Source organism: Gobius niger (genome assembly GCF_951799975.1).
Source record: "Gobius niger genome assembly, chromosome: 5".
NCBI classification, from domain to species: domain Eukaryota; kingdom Metazoa; phylum Chordata; class Actinopteri; order Gobiiformes; family Gobiidae; genus Gobius; species Gobius niger.
The window spans coordinates 37,472,035-37,483,346 of NC_136856.1; the positions used below are offsets into that span (position 1 = coordinate 37,472,035).

At 43.7% G+C, this 11,312-nt stretch overlaps 1 protein-coding gene across 3 annotated transcripts in view; it reads right to left on the minus strand.

The window, feature by feature from the left end:
- Positions 1 to 457: 457 nt before the first annotated feature.
- Positions 458 to 11,312, minus strand: part of vipas39 (VPS33B interacting protein, apical-basolateral polarity regulator, spe-39 homolog) — a gene marked incomplete at its 5' end in the record, with an annotated part of 107,176 nt that continues 96,321 nt past the window's right edge. For 2 of the 3 annotated variants that reach the window (XM_079556022.1, XM_079556021.1), the window contains 17 exons: positions 458 to 587; positions 670 to 774; positions 1,408 to 1,497; positions 1,904 to 2,080; positions 3,544 to 3,585; positions 4,446 to 4,580; positions 4,690 to 4,765; positions 5,117 to 5,190; positions 5,306 to 5,333; positions 5,662 to 5,764; positions 6,697 to 6,730; positions 6,803 to 6,895; positions 7,121 to 7,177; positions 8,482 to 8,540; positions 8,912 to 8,950; positions 9,863 to 9,985; positions 10,548 to 10,644. In XM_079556022.1, coding sequence (XP_079412148.1) covers positions 567 to 587; positions 670 to 774; positions 1,408 to 1,497; positions 1,904 to 2,080; positions 3,544 to 3,585; positions 4,446 to 4,580; positions 4,690 to 4,765; positions 5,117 to 5,190; positions 5,306 to 5,333; positions 5,662 to 5,764; positions 6,697 to 6,730; positions 6,803 to 6,895; positions 7,121 to 7,177; positions 8,482 to 8,540; positions 8,912 to 8,950; positions 9,863 to 9,985; positions 10,548 to 10,644 — 1,353 coding nt within the window. In that variant the 3' untranslated portion in view covers positions 458 to 566. The remainder of the gene's footprint in view (positions 588 to 669; positions 775 to 1,407; positions 1,498 to 1,903; positions 2,081 to 3,543; positions 3,586 to 4,445; positions 4,581 to 4,689; positions 4,766 to 5,116; positions 5,191 to 5,305; positions 5,334 to 5,661; positions 5,765 to 6,696; positions 6,731 to 6,802; positions 6,896 to 7,120; positions 7,178 to 8,481; positions 8,541 to 8,911; positions 8,951 to 9,862; positions 9,986 to 10,547; positions 10,645 to 11,312) is intronic. The other variant, XM_079556023.1, reaches the window with a different exon arrangement.

An 11,312-nucleotide genomic window follows, 5' to 3' on the forward strand; every position in this document is an offset into this window, starting at 1 on the left:
AACAAACAGCTAACTTCTTACTGAGTAACCACCACATGTTTCACTCAGATCATGTCAGTTTGTTGTAATGAGTGTTGTTGCAGTGGTTATTGCCGTAAACCTGGCAGTCAGCTGAAAGGGACGAAATAAATCAATTTTAAAAAAAAACAACCTTTATTAATTAATTATTTGAAGGATATTTTGATCATCTCAAACCACCAGCAGAGGGCAGTGTCCCACAGACACTGGACTCTGTCAAACTTGTGACCAGTAGGAGGCGCTTTGCTTTACAAGAACATGAACTTAAAGCCACACGTCGGAACAATCCACAACATAAACCAAATAAAACTTCGGCGGGACGTCTCCACGGAGACAGGACTAAAGGCAGTAATGAGATTTAAAGAGGTTTATTTCGGGGGCAGGAAATTCATCATGATCCGCAGAGAGGCTTTAAAGGTCCTGTGTCCGTACATGTCATGTACCTGCAGAACTGTGGGTCTGCAGATGACGTTCCTGTAACTGTGGAGTCATGGAGACAGGACAAAGCGCCACATTCAGTCTTTATTTCAACAGAAACATTTAAACCTTCAGTTCTTCCAGCGGATCTGCTGCAAAACAAACACAAACACATTATTATCATCACGGAGGCCTGGGTTAGTCCGGTCCAGTCCAGTTTCAACTGGGTCTTACCGAGTTGTTGAGCAGGTCTGTGATCTTTCGTTCTTCATCTGATCCTCGCTCCACTTTGTCTCGATACTGAACCAACATCTGACGATCCTTCAGGTCCCGGAACGTCTGAGCCAATCAGAGGCAAGGAGGAGGAGTCAGACCAGTTCATTTGAAAACGTTAACATGTAAAAGTTAAAGCAGAGAATACAAGAGAACACAACAGAGCGGGAACTTCACTGGGTCAGAGAAGTGACAACTGTGCAGACAAATGCTACTACTGTCTACTGTCCAGGATGGCACGTTAGCGCAGCAGATACTGCTCGTGCTTCAAAGTTCTCAATTATACAATTATGCCCTAATGAAAAATGATTTGAATAAAAGCACGTTTATTCAGTGTTTTGAGCTAAATTCAACTAATTTTTCATCAGGGGAAAATTTTATAATTCATTTAAAAGTTCATATTTAAAGGTCCATATCAGATGGAAGAATAATATTCTTCTATTTATCTGTCCCCTTATTAAACACAAATAGATGGCTTTATCACGGTTCCCTCCACATTCACCCAAATTCTAACACAGCAGCGAGCACTCATGCCCCACAGCCAGAAGGTCCGGGTTCGACTTCCACCTGGACGGCGCTCTTCCGTGTAGAGTCATATCTAAAGGTTAACGTCTTCGTCAGTTGCCCATTGATCATGTGACGCTACAGGACTCTCCTCCAGGGGGCAGTGTTTGAACAGAGGAAGAGCATCTGACTCACGTTGATGACGATGTCGTGGCACTTGTGTTTCTGAGCCAGAGAGAGGCGCTGTTCCGGGTCCTCCACCAGCGACACGTACTGAACCAGGACCTGCAGTACAATTATACACAATTATACTTCACACTGAAGTGATGTTTATACTTCCTTATTGAACACTGACAGGAAGTGACAGAGACATTTGCTGCTTCACAGAAATAAAATGATGATTACAACAGATGTTGTACTTTATGTACTACTCAAGTACTTAACCACGTGTCAGGACCTGTGAGAGTACAAAAGTACTTCATACTGAGGTAAAAGTCCTGCTACACAAGTACAAAAGTACTTCATACTGGGGTAAAAGTCCTGCTACACAAGTACAAAAGTACTTCATACTGGGGTAAAAGTCCTGCTACACAAGTACAAAAGGACTTCATTATAAAGGCACTTAAGTTAAAGTAGACACACTGTTTTCACTGCCTGTGGGCGGAGGTACCTGCCTGTGGGCGGGACTTACAGAGCTGGGGGCGGAGTTCTTGTGCAGGATGTCGACGACTCTGCTGTAGCTCAGAGGAGACTTCTTTCGACTGAAGCCGAGCCACGACTTCGAGCTGAACAACGAGTCGACTTCAGACCAGGACTTCAGCTTCGAGAGCGCGGAGAGGGCGGAGATAAAGAACTGCTTCTCTGAAACCTATCAAACGAACACGCCATTGATAAACGAACACCATCGATAAACACACGCCATCAATAAACACACGCCATCAATACTGTTTAGTGATATACAGTTCAGTGAGATGCTGCTCAGTGAGATACTGCTCAGTGAGATACTGTTCAGTGAGATGCTGTTCAGTGAGATGCTGCTCAGTGAGATACTGCTCAGTGAGATACTGCTCAGTGAGATACTGCTCAGTGAGATACTGCTCAGTGAGATGCTGCTCAGTGAGATACTGCTCAGTGAGATACTGCTCAGTGAGATGCTGCTCAGTGAGATGCTGTTCAGTGAGATGCTGCTCAGTGAGATGCTGCTCAGTGAGATACTGCTCAGTGAGATACTGCTCAGTGAGATACTGCTCAGTGAGATGCTGCTCAGTGAGATGCTGCTCAGTGAGATGCTGCTCAGTGAGATGCTGCTCAGTGAGATGCTGCTCAGTGAGATGCTGTTCAGTGAGATACTGCTCAGTGAGATACTGCTCAGTGAGATACTGCTCAGTGAGATACTGTTCAGTGAGATACTGCTCAGTGAGATACTGTTCAGTGAGATACTGTTCAGTGAGATGCTGTTCAGTGAGATGCTGCTCAGTGAGATACTGTTCAGTGAGATACTGTTCAGTGAGATACTGTTCAGTGAGATACTGTTCAGTGAGATGCTGTTCAGTGAGATACTGCTCAGTGAGATGCTGCTCAGTGAGATACTGCTCAGTGAGATACTGCTCAGTGAGATACTGTTCAGTGAGATACTGCTCAGTGAGATACTGTTCAGTGAGATACTGTTCAGTGAGATGCTGTTCAGTGAGATACTGCTCAGTGAGATGCTGTTCAGTGAGATACTGTTCAGTGAGATGCTGTTCAGTGAGATGCTGCTCAGTGAGATACTGCTCAGTGAGATACTGTTCAGTGAGATGCTGCTCAGTGAGATGCTGCTCAGTGAGATGCTGCTCAGTGAGATACTGCTCAGTGAGATACTGTTCAGTGAGATACTGCTCAGTGAGATACTGTTCAGTGTTCAGTTTGTATCTCAAAGCTCACGGCGATGATCAAAAGACACCACACAAATGAAACTACAAACTTTTTATTCTAAAGACTTGACGGCTTGTTCAAAATCTTGTTGCTATTTGAATGTTTCCTTCAGTGAATGATGTTTTTAACATGATGCTGTGACTGTCCACCAGTAACTCACTGCCTGCCATGTAACTGATGTTTGTGGACAATAGTGAAATAACGGTGAGTCCGAGTGGATCCTCAGGAGGATCACGTGTCGTGTGTGTCCATGTTCTACAATGGGGATTAGGGAACGATACGTTTATGTGTCCAAGATCAGCAACAACTTTGATTTTCAGAATATTTTAGTTTTAATGTTAAGTCAGATTTTCATGTTTTCTCCCCAATGTGACAGAAGTGGAAGTGACAGTTTTGACCCAGAGCAAAGAAACTGACCTTAAACGTCTGACGGAGGTTGGACGGACTGCTGTAGGAACCCTACAACACAAGAAACATGCAGTACTACTGACAAATGCTGCTGCAGTACAGTAGAAAAGTACCTCAGACTCGTGGTAGTACACAGTAGTACAGTAGTAAAGTACCTCAGACTCGTGGTAGTGGTAGTACCCAGTAGAAAAGTACCTCAGACTCGTGGTAGTACACAGTAGTACAGTAGTAAAGTACCTCAGACTCGTGGTAGTGGTAGTACACAGTAGTAAAGTACCTCAGACTCGTGGTAGTGGTAGTACACAGTAGTAAAGTACCTCAGACTCGTGGTAGTGGTAGTATACAGTAGTAAAGTACCTCAGACTCGTGGTAGTACACAGTAGTACAGTAGTAAAGTACCTCAGACTCGTGGCAGTGGTAGTACACAGTAGTAAAGTACCTCAGACTCGTGGTAGTGGTAGTATACAGTAGTAAAGTACCTCAGACTCGTGGTAGTACACAGTAGTACAGTAGTAAAGTACCTCAGACTCGTGGTAGTGGTAGTACACAGTAGTAAAGTACCTCAGACTCGTGGCAGTGGTAGTACACAGTAGTAAAGTACCTCAGACTCGTGGTAGTGGTAGTACAGTAGTAAAGTACCTCAGACTCGTGGTAGTGGTAGTACACAGTAATACAGTAGTAAAGTACCTCAGACTCGTGGTAGTGGTAGTACACAGTAGTAAAGTACCTCAGACTCGTGGTAGTGGTAGTACACAGTAGTACAGTAGTAAAGTACCTCAGACTCGTGGTAGTGGTAGTACACAGTAGTACAGTAGTAAAGTACCTCAGACTCGTGGTAGTGGTAGTACACAGTAGTACAGTAGTAAAGTACCTCAGACTCGTGGTAGTGGTAGTACACAGTAGTAAAGTACCTCAGACTCGTGGTAGTGGTAGTATACGCAGTAGTAGAGCGTAGTGATCAGGGGCATGTTCAGAATCGAAGCTTTTCTTGGAAACTTCTGGAAAACGCTGCCTTTCCCGCTCTTCTCCGCCTGACTGTCGGCCGCCTGAGAAAGAAAGAAAGTACTACAGTTACTACTACAGTTATTACTATTACTACTACGACTACTACTCTTATTTCGGTCTGTGAGCGTCGCTGCTTCTTTTGAGTCTGACCTCGATGATGATCTGTCGCTCCAACAGAGTGTAGTGATCCTGGACCAGCGCTGCGTCCTCCGCAGAAAACGGCAGACTGGAAACAAGAAAAAAGGGGGAAAAAGGGGAACACTTGGGAAAAAAAGGGGAAAAAATAGGAAAAATTGAAGAAAATTAGAAAAAAATATTGAAATAATTAGGAGAATATTGGGAAAAAATTGGAAAAAAATTAGAAAAGAACAAAGAATTAACACAAAATGGAAAGAAGAGGAAAAAGAGGGGAAAAAATATAATTCAGGAAAAAAAATAAGAATCAATTAAAAAAATTGGAAAGAATTAGAGAGAAATAAAGGGGAAAAGTGAAAATATTGGCAAAAAATTGTTTTAATTAGAAAAAAAAGGTGAAAAAAATGGTGTCAGTGGGCGTGTCAGGAGGTGTGGCTCTGACCTGATGCAGGATTTGAGGAAGTCCCGCCTCTTGTTCTCGTCGCTGATGTTTAGGTGCTCTTTATACTGCAGCAGCTGTGGAGACAAATGGCCAATCAGAGAGCAGCCAGTCTCAAACCGGCCAATCAGAGAGCAGCCAGTCTCACACCAGAGAGTGGCTGCTTGTGATTGGCTGGTTTCAGGTACGTACCGCAGCGTCCTCCACTCGTCCCAGAGCTCTGCAAAACAAGAACACCATGATGAACCTTTCTTTTCAGTGGCAGTTTTTAGTTCTTTTTAGTCTTTTTCAGTTTTTCACATGAGCTCCACTTTAAAACATTCCAGACAAAAGTCACTGACGTCGTTGAGAAATCACTGATATTTGCACAAGTTTTATAAATGTGACACAAACTGAATGAGGTTTAGATTTCTACAGTCAGAGGTCAATTTATGGAAAAGGTTTAAACATTTCACATAAATGAAACAGTGAGACTGACCGTAGCAGCAGAGTTAGGGACATAATGTAGAGTTATAGAGTAATAATAATATTGTAAAAGAGTGACTGACCGTAGAAGGTCCAGCAGCAGCCTCTGCTCATGTGTCTCTGTGAGGAGGTGGATGAAGTGTCTCAGAGCCGTCGGTCTGGACTCCAGCTCCCGAAACAGCACCTCTGCAGAGAACAGCTGGATTAGCACACATCTCCATAGAACACCTGGATTAGAACATATCTGCACAGAACACCTGGATTACAAATACGAAAACTTTATTGTCTACCAATGCGTAACTGCAGCTTCTATATTAAGCTCGTGCATGACGGCACTTCGGACCAGAATTAACACTTTTCTGAGTGACAGTGCAGGATTTTAGAGGCAGCTGTGGTGAACAGGTCTGGGCTCATTCTACACATTAGGACATGGCTGGAACATGTAGGGGGAGGAAAATAGATAATCTAAACATTTTTAAACTCTGTATAGTCCCTTTAAAATCCTTCATTTTTTCGATACCAGTAGAACCTAAACTTTCTTTCCGATACCAGACTGGTGTCGTTTAACGGGACCCAGCTCTATCATTGTAACCTAAAAAACACTGAGTGCTCTTTGATTAAAAGGGCAACGTAATGCAGCCTCATCAGACCACAAGAAAGGAAAACTTCTCTGACAGATTAAAAGAGGCTCAAAGGAGTAAAGATAGCTCCGTCTGGCGGCTGGAGTTTTTTACACCAGGGATCTCAAACTTTTTACGCAACAAAAACACTCAAGTAAAATGGGACTGGTGGAGTTCAACCAGGAGAATAAGTTACCAAGATAATGCGTCAATAAAAATCACTTGAGTTTAGTCTTTATACTTTACGATAATTGACCCAGATGTTTGCTAATTGTGTTGAGCGTGTTCAGAACAAAAAGAAAATGCATCTAAAATGTGCATCATCAAGTCATCAAGCTTATGGCGAGCTACCTGGAAAGGGTTGGAGATCCCTGCTCGACACCGTTTCAATGACAGAGTTTGAGAAGCAGATACAAACGCTCCCGACAGAACGACATTCACACACACGTTTCTCCTTTAAGGACTGTTTAGTGTCTGTGCACAGACAGAGGAACAGACCTTTGCTGAGAGTCCTCTTCATGAAGATCAGCACCTGCACACACACACACAGCTGTCTGAGAGGGCAGCACTTTACAGGATTACTGCGCATGTTTACGGCCGTTACCGCGGTGATGGCGTTCCCGTCGTTGCCGCTCACGGCGTAATCCAACAGCAGCAGTTTGTCCTGAAGAGACCGGAACCTCTCCATCGCCACGCTCTGGAACAGACCGGAATAAAACCTGGGGTCACTTTACTTCTTTAAGTGTCTGTCACTAAAATGAGGCTAAAACTAAAGTCAAAGTTGCTAAAACAAAAACTGGGACGAAAACCTGCAGATATTTGGGTCGACTCCTGAAAACAAAATCCAAAGTAAAAAAGGAAACGAGTCTCAGAGCAGCTCTAATGCGACAGAACAGATGTAGAGATGTTTGTAGAGACTGACCTTTCCGAGCTGAAGTCTTTGGACGGTTTCCTCTGGAGACAAATCCCCGGCAAAGTCCTGAAAAACAAACCACTTTAGACGGAATGGCACTGGGAGGTTTGTAGGGACTACCCTTATAGAAACTGTTGTAGGGACTAACCTTAGTGAGATGTTTGTAGAGACTTACCTTTAAGAGATGTTTGTATTGACTAACCTAGTAAAGATGTTTGTAAAGACTAAACTTGTAGATATGTTTGTAGATTTATTGTAGGGGCTAGTCTTGTAGAGATGTGTGTAGAGGCAAACCTTGTAGAACTGTTTGATATTTGTAGAGGTGTTTGTAGGTATGTCTATAGAGACAAACCTTGTGCTGATGTTTGTAAGGATGTTTGTAGAGACAAATCTTGTAGACATGTTTGTTGAGACTAGGGCCCGACCGATATGGATTTTTGGGGTCCGATACCGATACGAAGAGGGATGTGGGGCCGATAGCCAATATATTGGCCGACATTTTAAGTAATTTCATTTGATATTTGAAATTGCCTATAGTTAAACATTTTGTATTATATTAAAGTTTTAAAGCATATATCTAATCGAGGTCGACCGATGTGAGTTTTTCTGAGGTCGATGCCGATTTTTGGGGGATTTTGATTGGCCGATGACGATATGCACCACAGATATTTTTACTTAAAAAAATGTCTGACATGTTTAGAAGCTTCATATACAGGAGTATAGATATGTGTTGTGTTATGTGTTTAACTGCTACAGCACGGGCCGCAGTATATTTATGTATAGTAGGTACTTCATAGGGAGCTCGTTTGAAATCAGTAGATTCCAAAAAAAAAAAAAGGTAAGTCTCTATCTTATATGGTTACGAAATGATGCACAAAAGTCTAAAACATAAAATACAATCACTTCCAGTGCAGAAAATGGGAAGTCTTTATCATTTTCTGGATATGTGCTTGTAGAGACTAACCTTGTAGAATCAGAATAATTTATTAATGGCCACACAACAGAGTTGGTGGAATTTGTTTTGGGTACAGCACATTACGCTCACATCTCCGGTGTCGGTCACATACAGACAGTCAAACAATGCAACATTACAGACAACAGATTTGGGTTAGTGTCCGTATAGCAGTCTGTATACTGTTCTTAAATCTGTCTGAGTTTCAATGACCTGTAGCGCCTCCCAGAGGGCATGAGTGTGAACAGGTGGTGAGCAGGGCGTGTGTGGTCTGAGGTGAGTTTCAACACTCACTGTGTGATGTATCTTTGATACAGAGCCTCTATGGATAGTGATGATTGAAGAGATGTTTGTAAAGACTAACCTTGTAGAGATGTTTGTAGAGACTAACCTCTTAGTGATGTTTGTAGGGACTAACCTTGTAGTGGGGGCGTGGCCTCAGCTCGGGGGCAAACAGCCGGGTCGAGGGCTCTATCGCTGAGACACAAACACGGATCAGATCAAACTTCCTGTTAGCCAGAGCAGGGTAACGACTACTTCTTGTCCACATTTTACCGTAAATTAAAGATAAAAAAAAAAAAAAAAAAAGACAATTTATAATAAATGTGGAACTGGGTGTGTTTTATAAACAATAGTCCAGCGCTGTTTGACGATTGTTAGCATTAGCCTTTAGCTTCAGGCTAAAACATTTACAGTTATAAACAAAGTGTTTCCTGAGGAGAGTTTGAACATGTCTCAGTGATTATCAACAGCCACTCCTGTCAGACTCAAACAGTTTAAATATTTATTTAGGAATAAACAGGAAACAAGCGATAGCTGACAGGAAGTTAGCAACCTGTAAAACTCACATTCAATGAAGGTCGGGTAGCTCCCCCTGCTGGGTTTACCTGGAACGACACACATGACAGACTGAAGGGGGCGCTCTGGTATAAAGAAAGACTGAAGGGGGCGCTCTGGTATAAAGAATGACTGAAGGGGGCGCTCTGGTATAAAGAATGACTGAAGGGGGCGCTCTGGTATAAAGAAAGACTGAAGGGGGCGCTCTGGTATAAAGACAGACTGAAGGGGGTGCTCTGGTATAAAGAATGACTGAAGGGGGCGCTCTGGTATAAAGAATGACTGAAGGGGGCGCTCTGGTATAAAGAAAGACTGAAGGGGGTGCTCTGGTATAAAGAATGACTGAAGGGGGCGCTCTGGTATAAAGAAAGACTGAAGGGGGCGCTCTGGTTTAAAGAAAGACTGAAGGGGGTGCTCTGGTATAAAGAATGACTGAAGGGGGCGCTCTGGTATAAAGAATGACTGAAGGGGGCGCTCTGGTATAAAGAATGACTGAAGGGGGCGCTCTGGTATAAAGAATGACTGAAGGGGGCGCTCTGGTATAAAGAAAGACTGAAGGGGGCGCTCTGGTATAAAGAAAGACTGAAGGGGGTGCTCTGGTATAAAGATAGACTGAAGGGGGCGCTCTGGTATAAAGAAAGACTGAAGGGGGCGCTCTGGTATAAAGATAGACTGAAGGGGGCGCTCTGGTATAAAGAATGACTGAAGGGGGCGCTCTGGTATAAAGATAGACTGAAGGGGGCGCTCTGGTTTAAAGAAAGACTGAGGGGGCGCTCTGGTTTAAAGAAAGACTGAAGGGGGCGCTCTGGTATAAAGATAGACTGAAGGGGGCGCTCTGGTATAAAGAAAGACTGAGGGGGGTGCTCTGGTATAAAGATAGACCGAGGGGGGTGCTCTGGTTTAAAGATAGACCGAGGGGGGCGCTCTGACGAGTGCAGTAGTAAAGTGCAGTACTGCGTTACCTCTGAAGAGGGCGCTCAGGGACAGGCCAGAGCTGCTCTTGTTCAGACTGGACTCAGAGCTCACTTTGGGGAAGTCTGTCCTCTGGGACGAGGCCGCCGTCTCCCCGACCAACCGTGAGATACCTGCGGAACAGACATCCAATCAGAGAGGAGCAGAAGTAGCAGTGGTTTTACAGTAGTACTTTTGCAGTAGTAATAGTTTTGCTGCAGTAGTTTTGCAGTTCTGAACTTTTGCAGTAGTGTTGTGGAGACTTTCTTACCACTGTGGTTCAATAGTGGTGTGATCGAGGAGTGTGCATCGGTTACAATAGAATAGGCTGGATGGATCTATATCAGATTAAAGGCCACCAGTTCGTCCTATTGGCAGATACTGGTTTGGATGTCCAACTACTTGACTTGTCAGCTGGTATTGTTTGTTTTCAGGTTCTAGAATGTGATGATGTCACAGTACCCAATGGGGGGCAGGAGCCAGTTTTTCCTATTAACAGCATTACACTTTCATATGTCGTATCTAAAAAGAAAATGTATGAATTACAAAAATGATCATTAATATCAGTCACTGGTTCCTTGATTTTTCTGTACAAGACCAAAAATGTCCTGCAATTGAAAATCCCCCCGTCGGGGAAGAAATTCACAGTGTAGGGGCCCTTATGCTCCATTGCGCTGGTGAGAACACTGTACTCACTGCCGACCGGCTCTCCGCTCCAGTTGACCCTCTCCCACTCGTCCTCATCGTCGTCTGTGAGTTTGATGCTGTTCACGGCCAAACGAGACTCTTTCAGCTGAAACACACACAGAGGGTAGGCAGATGATGTCACACATCATACATGCAGATGCACATTAAGAAGAACATCTTGTTACATAAATGACAGACACACACTTGTGCGGACGTGTGTGCTCATGGACTCGTGAAACGTCATCAAGCGCGGCCCAAGTTCCAGTTCAAAGTTCGCTGCTCAGCAAGTCCACTAGAAATCTCTGGATGAGAACTTGCTCCGCCCGTTTTACCGAGGATGTATCAGAAGAGACTTGTGCATTCTCCACCAGCGATATTTCCCACAATCTGTTTGGCTTTGAGGACATGGATCACCACAAACCTCCCCCTCCCTCCTCAGCACACCGAGCCGCGCTCCAGCTGATCAACAGCTGATCCAGCAATTGAAATAAACACGGCAATGTTAAATTCATTCATCTCCAGAGAAGAGTTTCCGCTCAAGACAGTTTTACTGGGTTTCTGAGCAGAAGTGTTGAAACAACTTCATCATGCTTTCATTTTCTCACAAGATCAGCAATAGATTAATTTAAAGTTGTATCGTCATAAACAGGTATTCAGGAATTATATTTTTACATTAAAGGCACACTGCGTAACATTTTGGACTATACGGTTGCCATCAGTACAAAACATGCTCCAAATGAGCAACTCAACACTGCAGTGGGTAGTCAAAGAATG